This window comes from Daktulosphaira vitifoliae, unplaced genomic scaffold (genome assembly GCF_025091365.1).
Source record: "Daktulosphaira vitifoliae isolate Bord-2020 unplaced genomic scaffold, ASM2509136v1 Scaffold_1, whole genome shotgun sequence".
NCBI lineage: Eukaryota > Metazoa > Arthropoda > Insecta > Hemiptera > Phylloxeridae > Daktulosphaira > Daktulosphaira vitifoliae.
The window spans coordinates 49438453-49461663 of record NW_026099572.1 but is presented as its reverse complement, the minus strand read 5'-3'; the positions used below and the strand labels follow the sequence as shown (position 1 = coordinate 49461663).

The 23211-nt window shown below is 27.9% G+C and overlaps 2 protein-coding genes across 2 annotated transcripts in view; both read right to left on the bottom strand.

The window, feature by feature from the left end:
• Positions 1-23211, bottom strand: part of LOC126896731 (uncharacterized) — a 395864-nt gene that overhangs the window by 94930 nt on the left and 277723 nt on the right. The gene's annotated exons all lie outside the window — the stretch shown is intronic.
• LOC126896726 (uncharacterized) lies at positions 344-21716 on the bottom strand. The gene is made up of 2 exons (XM_050669755.1): positions 21477-21716; positions 344-2925 (listed from the first exon to the last, which is right to left on the bottom strand). The coding sequence occupies exon 2, from the start codon at positions 2923-2925 to the stop codon at positions 1225-1227; it is 1701 nt and encodes a 566-aa protein (XP_050525712.1). The 5' UTR covers positions 21477-21716; the 3' UTR covers positions 344-1224.

Sequence of the window (23211 nt, the reverse complement as noted above, 5' to 3'; positions counted from 1 at the left end):
TTTTGTTAATTTATGAATCATTTTTATAATTTATTATACATTTTTTAAATAAAATACAAACTTTAATAAAATAAAGTTGCAAAATATAATTTGGTTAATTTTTTATTTGTTCGTCTAAAAAAAATAACTTTATTTTATCATTCTATGCGGCTTTGTTATTTAAAGTCCACAAAAGCCGCACAATGAGTTCTGTTTACGTAATAATATAATTGCTGAAAGAATGTGATCGTTATTCATTGCAGCTAGTGAGATATTTCGAGTATAACTTTCAAGTAGACATTTGTCATTATAAGAAATGTTGGGTAATAATACAAAACGATGATGACTGGTATAATTTATATTTGTATAACATTATATTGGTTTTATTTACATAAGATGTAAGCTTACACGGTCATAAATAAATTTAAAAAGACTAAAAAATGATAACGTGTACAAATACATAATATATAAGTATAATAGTAATCGTTGAAATAATATGATTGTGAAATGAAAGATGGAACAGTTTAAAAGAAATGAATACAGATAGATAAAATAAGGATATAATTACTATGTTACTATTATGAATTTTATAGTAATTATAATAAAATGAATACTTAATGTTACTAATATTAAATATTACTCAATATTTAGGTGTTATAATTATCAAAACAATCTATTGTTTTCATACATTGTAGTACTGAATGAAAATTTTTTGTGAATGAGCAACTAGTATAACCTAAAATAGTAGTATTAATAACACGACGATTCATGATATTGTATGATCACCGCGGGTAAGATGGCGTGAGTTTGACAAAATTATTTGAATATATATATAATTAAACATCGTTAATTGTTCTGCTTGACAATTGGACAGTATGATTTGTTCTAATTAATCTTACGTGATAAATGTAATGCGCACGTTTAAATGTCTTCATTTCATACTAATTTTTCATAAATTAATTCAAAAATATTTAATTATAATAACGAATCAATAATAATAAATAATAATCAACGAAGAAAAACAATTATTTTAAATAATAATTATAATGGTTGATTTTTTGAACTCACCAAATACCCAAATAAAAATAATTATATAATAATCCATTACGTGTTTCAATTATAACTATTCAATTTTACGCCATTTTACCCGAGGGACAATAATTTTTTAATACGTCTAATTTGGTAACATGACTACAATATAATATTAATTAAATTGATAACAATCAAAGCCATGTAACCAGTGATTCAGTCAACCACTTGAACAGTGGCGTATGCGCTGAAAGTAACTTTTTTTGGTTCGTCATTATAATGTTGATAAGGTTGACTGTTCTTATTATTCTTTTTGATAACAGACTTTAGATGGCCACCATTATTGACTTGTTGTGATTGAATTCTATTATAAAAGTTATGACTCTGTTGTTGTTGAGGATGGTGATGGTGATGATGATGGCTAAAATATTGATAAAAGTTTGAAGTCACAGTTTCACCAACACTATTTCGACGCCTAAACGGTACAGTTTGTTCTAATGGCGGAGGACTACTAGACGTGATTTCTCGAAGTTTACCAAAAAACCTAGTACCAAAAGATGTTGGTAGTGGTACGACTGGCTGATCATATCTACTAAACGTTATCGGAGCAGGAATAGGTTGAGCTATTTGAAGTGGTTGTTGACGGCGACTGGGACCACTACTCCTGCTCCTTGTTCTACCACCCTGTCGAGTAAACCGTCTTTGAGACTCGTACCTACCATCCGGTCTATCATAGTCGGCGGTCGACCAAAGTCTCTCAGCGGATGACTGGGATTGAGCAGGTTGAGAATTTTTCACGTCAGTTGAAGTTGCTAATTTCCTATCAGGTTCCGGGCTTGAAGGAACAATGCTATTGTTAACGGTCACTCGAATGAATTGTCCCCTGACGACTTTTTGCTGTTGCCTTCCACTACTACCGTCGTCTTCAGTTTTTGCCTTATATTTTCTCCTCTCCGGTCGTTGTGGTGGTGGCATATTTTCATCATTGTTATCATGACAAATTATAGTTTCGTTTGGTACAGGTGAATCTGGTGTACTAATGCTTATAATACTCGATGGGGCTCCATCTTTGTGTCGTAAATCTGACGAGTTACCCGTCAATGTTACAATAGGACCTGAAGTTACTTCGATATGCGTCACGCCATCTGTATCAGTTCGTTGTACCAAATTGTACTTGTTCACCTCAGTAACAGGTTGTGGCGTATTTGTAGTATTACCTACGGGCACTTTGCGTCGTGTCACTGAGCTGTTATTACTGCCGGAAGGTCCGTTCCACGGTTTCGCTTCTAACTTATACCTCTTACTCTGATCTTGATAACTCTGGCAAACATCAGGCAATTTATTATCACGACCTCGGACCACAATTGCCTCTAGTCCACTTCCACAAGTCGTAGACGTTTTCCGATTTTTGATCACCCACACAGCGATACCGGGTAAAGTGACGGCATCAGTGTGGCAAAAGGCAACATCCGAGAATAAATAAATTTCACGATCATTTTCGCCAGTGGTCACTGTTGATACAACGTGCTGTTCTTTTAAAAAAGAAGAATCGGCGTCATCACTGTCTTCGGACACTCCACTGCTATTAGCACTGTCTGAACTCGCTATTACCGTTGTCGGTATTCCTGTTTTTTGAGACGTGCCCTTATTAGGATCTTCATACGAACCTAAAGATGCTAAGTCCTCATCAGACTCGAACCCTTCATCATCTGGCCTTCTTTGATATGGTACAATCTCCAAACCAATATCCCGATTACCACCGCATATAACAGAACAGCGTCTCCCGGGTAGTCGACTTCGCTGCTGTTGTTTGCATAATTGCTTAACAAATGCAGCTAGACTATCTGAATCCGTAGAACCCTGAATGGGTCCGCGTCCTAACAGTTCACAGTCAGCTGAAATGGTGTTCATCGTCATCTAAAACAAAAATCAGTCTTTGTTATGGATAATTTATAAATTACATTTATCTTTAGTTCATGAACAAAAAAATTTGGTATTTTTATCATTTTTTATGTAAAATACCTATGACTCTAACGCCCATGAAAAGTTATTGAAACTTTGAAATAGTAAAAATTAACAACTATTAAAAATGCATAATAACATTTTATTACTTATTGTTTTTTTATTATTATTTTATTGGATGAGTAATTCAATTTTATAATGTAACCGTATAATAAAAATATACGTGTAATTAATTGAATTTATTTTTAATATAGTCAAATAAAATTACAATAATTAATATTTATTTTATAGTCACTAGTAGTAAAATAGTAAAAATTTTAATGCAATAATTTATTCATATTTAATGCTTAAAAGAGTGTAAATAAGTAATTTTTTATAACAACAAAATTAATGTTATTTACAAGAACCCGAAATATTTATAATGCTATTATATTTAAAGTATAAATTGTATTCCTGATTACTAAAAATTATAAGTGTTTTAGTACTTAAAATTCTAATTAACATATTCAAGAAGAGCCAACTATTATATATGAGCCATTGCTATTTTCTATATATTTTTGGATAAATTGACTTAAGAGCAAACATAAGATTATTTTGAAGTTAATGATTATTTATAATCATTTGGAGGCTAAATATTACATATTAAATAAATATTAAAAAATAAATATTTATATATTAAAAATGTTAATCTGTAAGTCTAAAATTTGCAATAAAAAGTAAAATATAATAATGAAAAAACCTTAATAGGTGTTTTGTAAAGTATAAATCAACTTTAATTTACTGAAGTTATATTTAGAATAAATGTTTACAATATAAAATAACTCTAATTGAAAAATATTTTTTACATAAAACAATTTAAATTTAATAATGGAAATAATGGAATAAATTCAAAGCAGTAATTCCATTACTGCTTTAAAGGCCTTCAAATTCAATACCATAATATTATAATTACATTCAAACTTAATATATTATAAATAAAATTTTAAATACTCTAAATGTGTTTAAATTAGCATGAACTTTCACTTTCCGTCCAGACCTTAAATATAATTATTTTTTATAATAGTCAATGCTATATATGAATCAACGTTTCATTAACATAATAAAATCTAAATAGTTAAATAAATACGAAATATATATCACAAATATTATGAGCTATTTATTTCAAATAAAATATGAGAGATTTGTTGAATTGTTTTGAATTTTCTACAGTTTATAAAATTCTAGTATTCAGATATGATATTAAAAGGCTACTTAAAACATTTTGCAAGAAATTATTAAATATCAATTGAAAAAACAACAGTAAATGGTTTAATAGGTTTACTTGGCTAAACTTAACTATAATCACATTTTAACAGTAGGTCACACATGTAGAGCATAAAAGTCATAAAACTGTGCAATCATAGAGGTTCAGATCTACGCATCTTTTAAACAAAAGTATCTATTTAATTGTATATTAAATGGTTAATCATTCCGTTAATAGGTTATAGAAGTCTACCGACACACTTAACTATAATTGTATAAATATTAGTGATTTATTGATAATCTACAAACAAATTCATTTATTACATCATTTATCACCTACGTTTTTTGCTATAAATACACTATAATTAAAATAATTGTTTGTTTTGAAGATAGTAATTTTTTAAGAAGTTTTAGAATAAAAAAGAAATAAGTTGCGTAATCTATAAGTAAATGCAAATTTAAGTCTATGAACTCACTTATTATAAGCGAAGATAAACGACTAACGATTATGTAATGGTTCTAAAAGATTGACATCATTTATAGTAAATAATATATTTAAAATTTAGTCAATGATCTGTTGAATATCAGTGTGCATTTTAAAATTAATTTTTTTACATAACAAAATATAGGTGACCAACAAAATTGATTTAATAAATAGCATTGAGTAACAGTTAATCGTAAAATTAAAATCATTGAAACAATCTCCTATCTTAAGGTGTGTGATGGGATATAAGATCTGACAACTGTTTATTTCATTATGTCTGTAGGGTATTGCAGCTTCACAGAGAGGACCGTATTGCTTTATACGTTATCATAATTTATTTTCGTCATATTAGTAACACACTTCGAAGATTGATTTCGCTTTTTTTATACGTGTGTTATTACATTGAAGATCGTTTAAGTCTCCAAGTTCAACCTAACCATTGCAGTACTAATAGACGAAATGAAGAAAAAAATCTATAACATAATTTTAATAATAATAACGTACAAGATACATTACTATTAAAAGACTCAATAATTTATTCTCTACCCTACCAACTTTACATATTTGTTTCTATCAATTAATAAAAATAAATTCTTAGTGCTATCGACAAGAATGGTATAGCTTCTTGAACTGAATATCGTGTCTATTTTGTATGTTTATAAAAGCAGTGACAGAATTCAATTGCAAGTTGCGCGAGAGAAAGTCTTAAGATATGTATAACAAAACATAATATAATAATACTCTATTGGTCATAGTCCTAGCGGTCAGGTTTTCTTTGATGGATAAAATTTACGTGTTTTGCGATAGTAATTTTTTGATAATTTATATACAAACTTTCTCTGAGTTCAATTCAAAGGAATTGACCTAAACAACAGACATTATAGTATTAAGTTATTGGTTAATTAAACATAGTTACGCAAAAATTTATATTACACCCAATATATTAAATAATTGAACTAAATTTAAAACGTACGCAAACAAATAATATAATATGTTATAAGAATTATATATAGTATACACGAGGCGTCTATGGATATTAAAAATATATATGTTTATGATTAATGTTTGTAAAAACACCATTTGGTACATAATAAATTTCAAGGTTTGTACTAAAGAAGGGTTAGCAAGTGTCTTGTAAAAATTTTACATGTCAACCATCATTCGTACTATTTTTATTTTTTTAATGTATTTAAATATTAACTGGTAAGTAAGTGCTCATTGACTAGAGGTCATACGTTACTAGAGGACATGTAAGTCGTGATTGTTATGGTTTAACCACAATTGGATGTCGCTAATTAATAGAAAATGCTTACTAATACTATATTAAGTAACTCGACCGAGTTCTTTAGAAATACACATTATTAATGATGGACTATTCAAATGCACATGGACTGAATTTTTGCGCTTTCTGTAGACAGTTTTAGAGCAATAGTAATAATCACTCGACTGACATTCAAAAAATTACAACACCTGTCCGCTTACGTTGTCGTGATCATCCTTCGTTTGCGTTTTTAACAACAAGGTGTCATCTATTCGAGAAATGTTGCAGTTATACAACATCTCTGTACAAATAGTGCTACCGTTTTTACTTTTATTACATTATGGTCGTATTTTAAATGAGCCGTGAGCAACGACAACTGCCTACTACCTCACAGTTCGGGTTGGGTTTTGTCAAATACACTTATGACAAACAGCCATCATAATGTGACAGAAAGTACGTACTTCAGTAGAGGATGCATACACGATTAACCTTCAAAATCGTTTGTTACCACAATTTACATCACCAAAAATAGAGAGTTGAAAATTGATGCGTAACATACACCATCTCAAAGTAGTTAGTTTAATTATACTTCGCGCAATTTTCTCAATGCAGTAAAAAAATTAATTTCCCTCGACGTCTAGCACAAATATTTTATGTGCAAACAATACTTGCGTTGCTTATCGACAATCGTTTATGCCCATCCTCTATATACATAAGGTTTTTTCTGGATAAAATATCCTGAAGTTTTTTTCTGATAACAGTATACTTTAGTAAACAAAAATACTAGTAAGAATAAACAACCAACCTTTATTTTTTCCGTTAAATATTTGACAAATCAAACCTTACCCAGATAAAAATATTTATTATAGAAATTATATTCAGATTTTTTCATAAAGTTATATGCATAATATGTTCAGGCATAGTTTAAAAATCTCCAAGTAAAATTAAAATAGTAATGGAATTAGTTAAATAACTATAAAATTGAAACATAGAAAGTATGGTTATTCAAATTACGCGAACTTGTAATTAAACATCAGTTGAATCAATACGATGCCTCGAGCAATGATTCTTTATATTTTCTTTGAATTATACAGATTGTTGAATTAAACATACTGGTTGATTTGTTTATCATTTACCACTAAATTTCTCCTAAATTTCAATGTTAAAAATAACGTTGAAAATATTTTTTCGGTTTTGTTTACTGTTATTTATTTTTTGATTTATAAGTTATTAAACAACTTTTACGTCAATCCTTTATCATTTATAAAGATATCAATTTATTTTTTTAATTACAACAAATATATTAAACAACCTCATATAGTAGATAATAAATCAGTATTTCAAAAGTTATTTAGAACTATTTTACATAAACTGGGAGTAGGATACAAAATTATGTTATTATTAAAATTACGTATTTGGCCTTAACTCAGGTTTTAAAATATTAATAACTCTTTAACAATTAAAATAATTCATAACCATTAATTATTATGATTTCAAAAGTTGTAATCGATCAGTTATTTTCTTAGTTAGAACATTTTCTAACGTCTAAAACAATTTAATATGTATATTATCATACAAAAAATATACCTGATACCCATATAAAAAATGAACTTAAAAATATTTAGCCAACTTAAAATCAAGAAGTAAATAAAACCAAAAAAAAATGTTTTAATTATTACTAGTATTATTATTATTATTTTAATTTTAGAAGTAATCTAGTGGTCAATGATATCATCCTGTATATTATTTATTATAATTTTTTTTTTAACTTGAGTTCTATTAAAAATTGAAATGTTTTCGTATAAAGTTATTGTGCGAGTGATATTCTCATTGAATCAAATTCAAATAGCAAAAGTTCCTAGTTATTTTGTGGTCGTTTATAAATAAATGGCAACAGGTTTATAATATTAAATGCAATAGAAAAAGAAACGTAAACATTTCCTGAATAAATTTTTGTTAGAGTAGATGCAATACTTCAGTTTCGTTGGATTTACGTCCTGTATGACCTTGTGCCCGTTTCACGGTCAGTGATCATTAGAGTATTTCTTTCATTTCGATTGTCTAAGACTGCAAAACAATACCCAACCGTCGCGACATCTTCCACCCACGTACATAGTTACAATTATTATACGTCTACACGTCATTGCCGAACACAAAGTATTTTGAGTTTTTTTCATTTTACACACTCTGATGATTCTAGTCATCAGTGGCATTTATTCGCTCGGGAGATGGACGTTTGGGAAAACAAAGAAACTAACGTACTGATTGACGTTATACGAAAAACAACAAAATAAGAAAATTAATGCCACCTACGAAATCTTGGGGCGAAATAATTTATTACATATTACAAACGATACCCGCCTTTGTACTGCCAATTCATTATTAAATTACATTTTATTTTATTATCATCACATTAAAGTAACGTACTTTCTAAAACACCCGTATTATAGTGTTAAAAAATAACGCCATTAAAATCACATTTATACCGTCGAGTGCAAACGGCTGTGTGGTGTTGATGACGGTGGTCATGGTAGTTGGATACACCTTAACGTCGTAGTTTGAAAGCTCGACCAAGTGTGATTTTGGATTAAAAACAAAGAAGCAAAACATTATTACTAATAATAATTCGTCTATCATCTCAAGTAGACTATTTATTTATCGATACTACAACAAATCGAACATTCTATTGACAACGTGGTAATTTATTACAGTACTTGTATAAGTATTAATCATACAGATGTTATGATTTTCCTTATAAAAATTTAACTCTGGACTTCAAATTATAATATTTTAATTTCGATGATTTTTTTATCGCCGTAAAAATAACATACTAAAGCAATGCATTGAAGTGCAATAACTACACGATTTCAAACACCTTCCAGATGAAATTTATATTTCTGACATTGCTACTATAACTAAAAATTGATTTAAATAATATTATATCATATTATTTATAACGTAATATTAAGAAATAACTCAGAATCTACAATGTTATTATTTAAAAATGTAATTATTATTTTTTATTTAAAAAAATAAGAATTAAATATTTCAATTCTATTGAACTTGAGGCGAAAAAATGTTTGACTTGGATAAAAACTAAATAATCAGACACTATCCGATTTATAATTTGTTTGCACCAATGAAATCAATAAAAACTTGAATGAAAATACATTGATGCTAGAAATAAATATAATGAGCTGTGCACGTAATTCAATAGGTACAAAAAATATTTATACGTACAAGTATTTGCATTGTCAACGGGTGTTATTATCTGATGCGTATTTCATTAATCTTGTACCTTGGGATTTGAACTGGAATTTTATGATTGTTTTAGACAGTAAATGTATACATTGAAAATCTACAACGTAATACAAATGATATTTGTTTTGAGTATTTTAAATGAAAGTGCGTGAAATTTCAAGACGGAACAATACGTAAAAGAATCGATAATCTGAGTTTTATTATTCCAGTAAAAAAATCTTGTCTAAACGTTTATTTGTGAAACGTTATCATTTTAAAGGCGTTTCATATGTCACTATGTATTATTATTGTGCGACAGATCACAATCAGGTATTTCTCTATTAACTTCTAATAAACGAAAATGATTTTTTTTAGATATTTACAGATGGTTTGTGCTACAATTGAAGGCAATGGAAACCATTGTATACAATCGAAGATTTTGGTAACATCCAATTATATTCGTCTAGACCACTGCCAAATTATGTGACACAGACCCAATTAGATATAAAGAGTATTTTTTTTAATAAAAAAAAAAATTCAAGGACAATTTTGATACAGCGTCATTGTTTTCTCTTGTACCATCTAAATTTAAACATGATGTTCATGTCACATTTGATAAAAAATTATCAAGCTCCCACAAATTTCCATCTATCGTGACTCAAAAAGCCTTAGTTTCATGTACATTTTTTTAATTTACGTTTCCGGCAACTAACGTGAGACTTAACATAAAACAATCCACAATTAGCGTCTTTCTGGAATCATCCATGTTTTCCCAAAAGATTTATTTATTTAATCTCACGACTCATGCACGTCATTTTCTTTTAATGGCCTAATAATTTTTTGGTACAAAAAGAAAATAAAACTTAACCCATAATATCTTTAATTTCTGAACTTAATTCTATAGTATAATTAGAAATGTATTACTTCCTTACAAGTGTCGAATGTCAATACTTTTTGTATAACAATTAATAGATGATTGAGTTTAAATTTTATATATACGTTTATTTTAAAAACTATATATATTTTTAATCAAATAAGAACTGAGAAATAACTAATTATTAAAATACCGTTAAAATGTATAAGTAGGAAATATTTTAAATAATACTATTTTATTAAGCTATAAAAATAAAAGCTTTAAAGTAAACCGTTACTATTTTTACATTAAACCCGTTTTGTCATAACAAAAATCTTGATTTTATTGGTTATATCATTGTATGAACAAGAACAGATAATATGTTAATAGAAGTTCATTTGAGTGTATTCCAATTCGTATATAACAGTATTACTTAATATACTACACACTATGCTGTCTGATTACATATTTTATACATAATGATCGTTTTAACCTTTTTTTATTTATACACAGACCTATGGTAACAATTATTATGTCACTAACGACAAAATCTAAGAGTATTTTACACAAACAAGGAAGTTTTTTTCGAGTTATAAGTGTCAACATTTCAGTTACCGCGGTGATAGTAATAAATTAATTTGAAATGTTAATTTTTTCAAGTTTTTTTTCTACGATAGTTCTTTTTCTTGAAATTCTATTAACTGATACGATGATATCTTACATGAAAACTACAAAAAGTACTATCAATACCAATGTAGACGATACGACGTTAGGATACATGGCCAATGAAGGTAAATCAGACAGCTGGATCAATGCAGTTTACGAATATGGCGAACCTGTTATAATTAATCCGAAATATCACAAAAAATACCACGGCAAACGAATTAAGCGAATGAAATACTCATTATATTAACATTATACGATTAAATATTTTTTCTAACTGTAGCGCATTCACTTTCATATGATCATTTTTTTCGGTAACTAAATTTTACTGATTCATTGCTATTACATACATATAACAATATACAACTGAATTTATATTGAAAACTATAACTTATTCAATTGTTTTTTTTTTTTCATTATCGACATAAATGTAATGGGAAATAATGGACACTCAGGTAAAATGCACCATTTGTAATTGTTCTATAAATTTGAACCACGTAAAAATGTTATTTATTTTCATATTTAATAACTTCATGGTTACTCTTGGATATTAAGTTGAATTACTTAAAAAGTAGATATCCGAATGTATAATAACTTTTAGTCGCTTGATTTGTTTAAAAAATGACTACAACGATCGGTGATCAAACGTGAACATTATTCTATAGTTGATTTTTTTTTTATTTTATTTCTCATCACAAATAGAACACTAAAGGATATCGTCGATCAAAGTGTGTAATGCGATCGACGATATCTGCGGTTAACAATAATAACAATAATGCATCAAGTACGTGTGTGTACTGAATGAAAAGTGAGTGTGTGCTTGAGAAGGAGGCCAGTGTGTCTCAAGCCTACATTCCGTCGGTCTTTCACCGTATTCGACGACCGGCTACGTTTGGAAATGCGTTTTTACTATAGAATTCTACCGGTGCCGTAGGGCAATTGACTTCACTGAACTATCTACTGCACCGTCGCATTATCCCGTACGACATGTACTAATTTGTTTCTGGAAATTTATCGAAGAAAGCCAAAGAAAATCCTTCATTTATTCCAGTCCAACGCCATATAGTCTCGTCCGATTCTTTACTGTTTTGGTTTTCGCAAATGAACGAAATAGATTTTACTTTCAAAAAACAGTAGATGCGTTGTTCTCTTTTAATTAAATTTCACTACCCTCATAACGACGACGGTTTAAAAGAAACTTCCAAATTACCGGATATACTGAAATCCCTCGATCTGAAATCAGGATCTTTACCTGGAAGGCCAATGAACTTTGACAATTTTAGTATCGTAATTATTTTTAATTAAAGTGAAATCTAAAACGTTCAACTTTCAATTATAAATATCAATTTTGAAGGTCATCCGATGCAAATTAAACACCAAGTACGAAAATAAAAATTCAATGATTGCGCTTTCAATTTTCATTACTTTCCCCTGTTAATTTAAACATTTTCATGTTAGAACAAGTTTAAACACGTGATTTTTGTACGATTTAATTAAGTGTCAACTGGTGTGTCCCGTTTTTGTTCTGAAATAAAGTCACTTATTTGGCTACATTCCAAAAAATACATTGCAATATATCAACACAGATTTTTACAAATTAATCTCGATTGCAATCAATTGCGCGCCGTAAGAGACGTGCATTGCGTCAAGGTAATTAAAAATTCTGTATGAAATGTAATTTTTTTTTTCAAAAATACATAAAATAATTATTATGAGCAAAGAACGGATAACCTTTTTTTTATTATATAAAACCTGACGTTCTTGTAAAAACAACCTTATATAAATAAATATATCGTATTCTGTTTTAAGTCCAATTATACTATGTTAATTGTTCATCACGAATTCTATAAAATACAACCCTGTTCACGAGGGGACATAATTTGTTAGTATGTTTTGAATATTTCCTTGTATCAACACTACAGATTAATTGAAATAATATAATGTAATAATCCTGATGTCTACATCATATTTATATAAAAATAGTACAGCATTTCCTGGGTAATTTTTAAGATATTATAATATGAATAGCAACTAATGACCAAGAATACTTTTGGTCAGACACGTTCAAAACCAGTTAAATAAATTAAATCCAAATATAATTGGAAAGAACAGTTTTATTATATTATACAAGTATTAAAATAATAATAGGATAACATTAAAAACATTAATTAATTATGTCATAAATTGAATTCTTAGAAGCTATTAAATGCACTTTGATAGGTGTACAAATTATTATTACTTAGGATATGAAGTACTATTACCTTATATACAAAACTAAAAATGGTAGTTTATTATAAATTTGTTTCAAAATAAATTCTGTAATTATTTTTCAATATCTGTGTCACTTTAATCAAAAACAAATTAAATATTTCAACGGCATCTTATTCAAAATGACATCATTAAAATTTAAAAAACAAACCTTACCGTTAAAAATTATTCGTTTATTTTGGATATGATAAAAAACATTCTTCTCCATAAAAAATCTCTATAACATTTATTATTTTTTGATTTATTAACTTTTGAATACGAGTTATTAACATTATTTACTAAAGATTTAATCATTCAAAAGTTTCGTATCGACATGAAAAATAAACTTAACTACAAATAATAATTTACTTACTGCATTAATGATAACATTATCAGGTTTAATAATTATAATATTTTAATTTCATTATGTCTATAAATATATAATCAATACTAATAATAGATTTCCTAAAATGTTGAACAATGCTGAGAGTAATGGTTTTCAATAAATTTATTGGAACAAATGATATTCAGATATAAATGAGCTAAGAACAATAAAAATTGTAACTATCTAAAATTACTTTAAATATCAATCAAACTAATAGTAACTATTCAGTACTGAATAGAAAATTGTTTTTAAGATAAATAAGGTCGTCCATAAAGCAAAATTAAATTCTTAATGTTTAATTGACTGAATGAACATTGGTAACTCTAATTAACAATTTTAATTACTGATGCCTGAATAAAACTCACAAATACATAGAAAAATTGTATTGAACCATAAAAGCCAAGGTTAAGTTTTTGTATAATTTTAAGGTTAAAATAATTATGATGAAGATACATTGCGATGTTGATTGCAGGGCTTTGTGGGAGCAGATAAACATATAACCATTTTCATTATTCACACTAATTTACTAAATACAACATATTATTACTAACAATGTAACAACTTAAAAACATTGTTTTAAAAAAAATGTTTTGTTAAAATCGAATTTCCTTGACCTGAAAACCGTTTAAAATTTGTGACGGATAAAAAATCATACTAATCGATGCACAGAATAGATAGATTTACAAGTTTCAAATTTAAATGGTAGTTTTTCAATTTCTTTGTTTCTAATTTGGAACATGCTTACTCATCAACACGCGAATTAACGAGTCTCCACCATAGTGTTTCAAAAGTCTATCCGAAAATTTTCAAAGTGTTACAATTAGTAGATCATGTCTTGATTACAATAAACGTTAACCGCAACTAAATAGAACTGTTATGAAACATTTATTGTCCGATTATATATGTATATATTATATATATAGTAACTGAAGTGCGTTAGGTCACGAATAATAAATACCAATAACGATGCAAAAATATAACAATATAAGGCTGTTTTTGGATTTGAAAGGGAAAATGATACCTAACAACAGTGTAGTCCAAAAAAGGCGACACACGAATCATATCTGTAATAATTTTTGGTTGCCATTTATCACCTAAGGCGAAAGCGAATGTTATGAAAAATATCTAGTTGGTCTGGTTATTTTTTTACATGAAAGTCAAGGCCAACGTATTGCAATTTCTTTACTTATTGTTTTTATTAATTTCGCTCCCAAACAGTATATATTCTACATATTTGTGAAAAATAAATTGTAGTTTTGTTAAAACTGCTATTAAAATGATAATATTATAACTGTACTTATTTTAAGAATATAAAAATAAAACAACTGAGGGCTTGAGACTTAAAAATTTAACACAACGGACAATGATTTAAACAATATTAAACATTGGTTTTTATCAAACTCCGCTATCGATAATTGGTAGTTGTTTCATTGAGACTACAAGCAAACTATAATATGTTGCTAAATATGTCTTGTTTATTTGTTGGATAGTCATATTATGTTTTAAATTTCATCGATAAATTATTAATCAATAAACAATGAAATACCATTATGGAAATCAATGTATGAGTCTTAAAAACTAATCATCTCTAACAATGCTCCAGTAAACATTTATATGTCTTCACGCGATTATTATTACTATGTAGTCTCATGCATATAGTGTAATAGTCTGCATAGAATAAGTAAGAAATTGGTAAGTTAATTTATGGAAACAAATTAATTCAAGTGTATAGAAAAACTTTTACTTATTACTCACATGGTCAATGATTTTAAATTGTTATTTTGATATATAACTTCCTTTTTTTAATAATATATAATTTATGTTTGGCGACATAACTTAGTAATGCTCTATTATATTTCTCAATTGATTATTTTTATAAAAAATTATAGTACTTAGTCGATAGAACTCACTAATAAAAAAACGTTGTGTACATAACACCTTTTCACAAAAAATTGTAACTTATTGCAAGCACATTTTTTTCAAAGCAAAATCATGTTGATGCTTACGATAAAAATACATAATTACTTCCAAGAAAATGTCGACATTTACTATTAATACATTTATCTGAATATTATTAAGATGGGACTTAAAAAAAATGTTTTACTTGACATTTTATATTTTTATAATTAATAGTAATAACTTTCTTTGTGCCAACTTTATATGTTAAAAGTTATTTAAAGAACCATTTTTTTTTTTTTTTTGTAATAATTCGAATAATAATGTTTTATTTCAAATACGACATTATAATAGATTGCATATTTTTAGTTATTATTTTAGTGTATTCCATGTTTTCTAGACCTTCATATAGAGTAACAAATGAAAAAGAAATTAGCTAAATTGTGGTTCCATTAATATTTTTACGACTACTTGTGGTTACACCGTAAAGATACAAAACAATGTAAATTCTAATAAAAATACTTTGTTATTTATAATACGATCAAGAACTTTTTCATTTGATATTTTTCACTACTAATATTATAAATAAAATATAAGAAAACATTTTAGTTTCACACTTGACTAGTATTGTTACTGTAAAAGTTAACGTATACAAATAGTGAATTGAGTGCGTTCATTATTGTTGTGTTATAATAATTCAATTATTCGTATGCGATTCATCTTACTATACTATTGTTATTAGATTTCTCCTAATTATTTTATTATAATTATCAATTTTCTTATTTTCACTTAATGATTAACTGATAACAGAGGTATGTTTGTTTACTTTACTACGTATATTCGTGTACTTCATTAGATAACGGTAAAAACGACATTTTTAGTCTTATATTTCTAGTTAATACTTTTATTTTGGTTATCAACCAGAAGGTTCGTTTGACACCAACCAACTACAGTTGAACTGGTTTATACTAGAGAAAGAGTTGAGTGCAGCGGTCTGTTGCCTTCTGAATTAATATGGTAAGTGTCGCTTTAATTTATTTCTTGTAAACATGTACAGCTGTTTATTATTTTACAATATCTCCATGTAACTCAATCCCAAAGTGTGTGCACTAGGTTCAATGTCAAGGGCGCCAGTCGGAGACCACACATATGTGGCTTTACTGTGTGATCCTCTATTACACTAAAGTGCAGTGTCGTAGTGTTGTATAAGACCGTCACTATATAATTACTGAAAATAATTTGAAAGGTATCCAATATTTCATCCCATTAGCTCATCCACCTAGTGTTGTACTGTTACAAACAAAATTAATAACAAAAACACATTTTCATATAATAATATGAAATTCAAAACATGAAATGCTAAGCTAAGCGTCATACATGCTTAGCTAGTCCTCATTGCTCGTACCAACCTTATATTTTTATTTTTGTCTTTTTTTTACAGTAAATCTCAACTATTTATATAATCATAGTTCATAAAGTGGAATTTACCCAATCAACATTTTTAAGCTTTTCAAAAATATGTTACTTCGTTGTTTATTAATAATTTAATGTGTATCATCAATGTATGATTGCACATTACATGAGTTATTATTGTAATGCGTAACATTTATGAAGTACCAGTTATAAATTTCAGTAATTTAGTCAAAATCACCTCGGATAAAATCTACTTTCCCCTTGTTGAATCATGTTACACAAAGTATTAGATTAGAAAATAGCTCAACTAATGTTATACACAAGACACACTAGAGACGTTTCTACAGTAAACAAAAATATAATGCGCTAAATATAGATATGTGGACGTGTGATAATTGTTATTCGCTTATTTATTCTCAGCAATTATTAGACACAGTTTTACAGAGGCTAAAAACGATATGCCCCGCAGATAATATCTGTGAAGTACATCGGACAAATTAGGAATTCTGTTTACGTTGTTTTTACACGAAGTCACCACACCTAGAACTGGAACATCGGAGTTGGTAAAACATGCAAACAGACCGTTTCCGATGCGTTGTGTTACAAAAATCTTCGAAAAATAGGTTCGAGGTATTATCATTGTCTGTCAAAGCTATTTAACGACAATACGTGTGTAGATGTGTTGTACTGTATTTGTCATTTGACACTGACGGAACGATTCCAATCGCACTATAGTTAACGGCCTGAACCGATAAAACACAAAATCGACCCACATCATCGATATTTATCGGTTCTGACCCAAATGTAAGAAATAAAAGTGTACATCAAATTTAATGTAAGCGGCCAATTATATGTGTCGCCGTCGTAGTATCCGTATAAGAGAAAGATTGTGGTCAAGACTTTGTACAACTATTTCCAAGTACAACACGTTCTGCATAGTATATGAGCAATTGCAACGGCATCAGAATAAAATAAAGTATATTACACTCGTCCAGATTGTATGTGCCTATTGGTATGGTTGACTCGTGTACTTAATCCAAGACTAAAACTATTTTTTTTTGCACAGAGTGTGTGTGAATTTACAATGAAAATTTCATTTTTTCAGATAAAATCGTATAAACACCCACATATTGACCAAGGTCACTGCATAAGTTGAGGTCTCTGCTGTCAGTAGCCGTTCCCCCACTTATATAGAAGCGATTTTGTGTTGCTTGTATAATTTTTCTCAGCCTTCTTACACGAGGGCAGGCCAGAATTGAATTTATTGTATTAGAGTTATTGTTTTGAGAATGAATGAGTTATCATTGTAACAAATTGGAAGCGGAACGAATTAAACGAAGACCTTATAACGTGTAGTTATTGGCAGTTTATTTTATTTTTCAACAAAATTATCTCGACTGTCCGAGGTTAAACGATATAATAATTTTTAATATATATATATGTTTTCCTTTTTGAAACAACACAATGGTGTTTTTAGCTGTTTTGTACTCTTAATACTTTTTTTGTGTAAACAAGACAACAAAACGCTCTACTCCATTTCGTTCCGATCACTGCACGCCGTAGTTGCGTAACACAATCAAAGATCGTGTTTCCACAGTATAGATCACCAACTGTTGTCTGCATTTAAATATTGTCACCGTACCGAAGAAAACCGAGGCACACCACCGTTGTTGCCCATTTAGTAATCGAATGAAATAAAAAGCCCGTCGCTAATATCGAATATTTTAGGCCTGATAGTTGTCAGGATGGCAACAGAGATTCCTAAAAGATGTACTAGAATTCATGATGTTTTTTTTTGCATCGGTAATTACCATTTATTCGGAGCAATTTGCATGTTTTATATTCTGTTATTTGCCTATTTAACGTTCCCATACTTCACGATTAGTCGCAGTTTGTCTGCGTAAAACACCGTATATGACCCAGATCGTCTGCCGCATATACTCAAACAGCATATCGCAAATGTTACGCGATATTATTATTATTGTCAGTGTACTCAGATGACACCAAGGCGCGTTATAATGTCGCGTTTACTTAAAAAAACTATTTTCAATAAAAAAAAAAACGATTATTATTTTTGAATCAATATAATATTACATAAACGAGCAAAAATGTTTACCAAACTTGGCGTAATACTCTACCAGAGAAATTGTGTTTAATCATTCAAATCGAAACGCTTATTTTCGTTGTTTCCTACTGAACTATGTGCTCAATTTACAATGTGTCCACTATTTGAACTATGAGACCCCAAAGAAATGTAAAGTCTTCTACTATTATTTTTATAGGCCACGCCTCCGCTTAATGTAACATACATTTCTTCTGAAAAAAAAACTGACCGCAGTATGATTGTTTCTTCGTCTTTAAATTTATGTTATCTCTCGAGAAGACCATTTCATATCTCAGAATGTCTTAAGTACGACAGAGCTATCCCATCAAGACGAGTCGTGCCGCTTTGATATAGATTGTCGTACGTTTATTCTCAGGATATTACACGTATGAAAATATTTCAGAATAATATTTTCACGTACAAAACATGTATTTTAAATTTGTTAAAATAGATATGATGTATATAACGACTTGGAATTAAATGGCTCGCTTAAACGTAGGCAATAAAAAACATATATGATGTTTAAGTTATAGCATAGAAGCATCTAAATCATTATCTGATACCGTCGTATAATTTATTAAGACAATAAAAAAAAGAGCATAGTTTTTGTACCACGTATTATGTATTAAGTAGATTTGATAACACTTGTTTTTATTCCTTATGTGTAGAGATCTCGCTAAATGAATAAAAAAATAATAATTTTTATCGTTTTTTTGAAATTCTCCTTCATATTATCACCTCAGTTTTTCTTATTTTCTTCAAATCGTTCCAATTTGTTTGCCTCAGATATTCATAAAATTCTATCTTATAATTAAATACCTTAGGCAAAATATTTTGCTTCAGACCTCGCGTGCTACACACCAATTGATATGAGAGTGGCCGCGCTCCAGTCTGTTGCAAACCACGAATTAGTCTTCAGATGTTTATTAACATTATTATAGATTTAAACATAACTTGATACTGTTATGTTATATATAAGTAAATTGCCAATTGGAAGAAGAAACCAGTGCAACGTTGAACAAGTTTGACTATGTGCACAAACAGACACATCGCCTTATTCGAGTGAGCACTTGCAATATATTACCATTTAACTTGAATATCAGATTATTACAATATTAAATTGTTATTTAGTATAAAAACTATTTATGAAATTAAGGTCCCATTGAAATTTACGGTAACAAATTTTGTAGTTATATAATACATGAAAACCGCAAAATTTCGAAATATAAAATAACAATGTGTGAAGTCGACAGTTGAGTAGAAATTAATTTAACCTAATCATTTTCATTTATATGGAAAAAATCCCCTTCATTAAAAAATATAATCTTCGCTTAAGATCAAAGGTTTAATTAATAAATAAATGTGAGATAAACTCTCGTTTTTTTTTTTTTTTAATGAAACACATACAGTTTACGATAATTTAACTAAAATAACGTTGAGCTTGAAAAATTCATATTTGAATTTGATTTCGTACTTAAATTTGGATATAACTTTTAATGAATTATGCATTATGAATATACACCATTATGAGCTGTTATCTTCCATGGTTCATATCATATCTAGGAGTTAAAATATTTGTAAATCAATGAGTACTTCTCCTAAAATTCTTATTGATCATACAAATAATTATAAGAATTAGTCTAAAAAATTACTATTTTGAAATTTTTAAAAAATTAAAAATAAATAGTATGCTTTTAACGTAGTTTAATAATGCAAACATTTTTTAAAAAATATATATTTGTAACGAAAAGACAATTATATTAAAAGTTTAAATGTTAACTTTTTGATCTGTCCCATCCTGTATATGTATACTTAAATATTAAAATATTAATAATAATAAATTTTGATAAAAAATTTGTGAATAGTATAAAATGAGAGTATGTGTATAAATAACTAGATCTTTTTTATCAATATAATTTTTATTTGGTAATTTAACACATTAACATTGTAAAATATTCACAAATTTAAAAATTTTTGTTGTTAAACAAATAGTAAAATTGTTAAATTGTTTACATTGATATGTTACTAAAATGAAATATCTAAAAAGTCACTAAGTAACACAAAACTTGTATGCCTGCAAATATTAAACAAACAATAAAGGCGATAAATCCCTGTCATATTGTAAAATAAATAAAGTAAAAACTTTATTAAATAACTATTTGAATAACCACAAATCAAAGTATATATTTGTCGTATCAATATAACAGAATTAGCAATCAATTTTTTCTACTTAAATGTTTTACAATATTTTATTATTATATAAAATATATATGTTTATATCTTAGATAATTTATTAATAAATAATAAAAATTGTCCATATTTAAGAGTTCAGACATTTTATTGCAATAGTTTTTAATTCTTCGTGTTTTTACTGAGGGATTTTTAGGGGTAAGGCGATCAGAGCTCAAACTCTAGACCCTATGCTTTGTGCGTGAAGTATTACATTTTTTACGCAATTGTAGGTATGGCCCTTTTCTTACAATGAAAAACTTTCTATCAAATCAATTATAGTAACTAAACTTTGGTCCTTTAAGAATATTTTTTCTTTGAAAAAAAAAAATAATAATAACTTAAAATCTCACCATCAAAATACTTTTTTTCTGGTAAGGTGCAAATACTATACAGAGTAAAAAATTTTTAAATATGAATGATCACTAGTTCATTAATGAAATTAATTCTAAATATGTTTTAGAGTAAAATAACAAAAATCTTAATTACCTGTCAGGAATTATCACATTCGATGCTCTAAGTGATCAATCCTAGAACAGCATTATGTTATCCAAGGCAGTAATTCTCGAACGCTGTTCACGATAATATTATGCTGTCAATAATTAAACGAATCAAATAAATCGCACAGTGCACACGAATGATCGACGGCTTACGTGCGGCAAGCGACTCTACACGGTGCAACAACTGTATGAAAACTGAGGACATCTCCGATGGTTCTTTCACTCACCGGCTACACTCTCTCTCAGTATAACCTGTTCCACGCCCCAATGACCACCGCGCTAGCCGTTCATCTATGCTGCTCTTTACGTCCACTCTAAGCTGCTAATGAAAGGTTTAGTTCTACCTCAATCAATATTTAAGTACTCTATTCATTTTATTTAAAAAGTACCTAAAAATATTTCCAGCTATTTTCTGTTAAGTCAGTTACATTAATTTAATCATAGTGTACATTATAAAATTATTTTACAAAATGTACGTTTTCTTTAATATTAACATATTTATTTCCAAGCAAATTAATTATTTTTACCAGTCAACAAGTATTTTACTTCCAGTTAACTAGAAACAATTGATTCTGAAACCTATTTTTTTTGTTATGCAAACTATTTTTGATTCATCAGTACTAACTATTCAATAAGTAAATGAATAACGTACAATATATTTTTGTAAACGTTTTGTACTTTTATTTATCTGTGTATACAAGTTAAAATACGTGACTTTCGCGTATTTTGAATGCACAGCTTATGTAAATTACAAACTGTTTCTGCAGTATAGGTAATTCAATGTGTTCATCATAAATACAATTCATACATGAATTCATTGCTTAATATAACAACATTTATATACAGTCAATGTGAGACTATTGTAATCTTCGCTTCGAAAAATTAAAAAATTCATTTTCAACGATTTTTATTAAATTTAAATGTTAGCTAAAATATGTTTGTTATTCTTGAGCTTATAAGACAAGTAGACAAAAATTGAGAATTAAAAAATAAACATATTCAGTTTTTATGTTCGTTATTAATTTTAAATAAGTTATTAGTTTTTCATGTGTCTCTAGTATATGTTCAAAAATAAATATTGAATTTTATTACAGGGGAGAGCTTGTGAAAATTGAGTAATTTTAATAATAAATTATTAATAACCACCTTGAACATTTAAAAAAAATTATATAATAGATAAAATTGACACTTTCTGTAGTTAATTTTTAGATTATTTTTCAAATAAGATTTAAAGTTTGAACAGGTGTAAGACCTTGGTAGTACTTAGAACATACTTATTTAAAATGTATTTAGGTAAACTGATCTATAAAACTATTTTTAATGAATGATTGCTTAGATAATATAGTTAGAAAGGACTTTTAAATTATGAGTAAAACCAACTATATAACATTTTCATTTATCTTATTATATAATGGTTGATAATTTATTAATGCATTCATCATATTATTACCAATCTCGTTATATTCCCATATTTCTTTTCTTAAAAATACTTCATAATTTGATGTTCTTTACATCTATTAATCAAATATAGAGATTTCAGAAACACGTAGCTGAAATTTCTGTTTTTCATAACATTCTATATTTAAAACAATAATATGTTCGTTGGATCATAAGTTATTAATTTTGATTCCTACATAGGCTATAATAAACTTTTATTTTTTATTTTATATCTCATTTAAGTATCCAATTATAAAAATTTAATCCTAAATCATACTTGATAATAT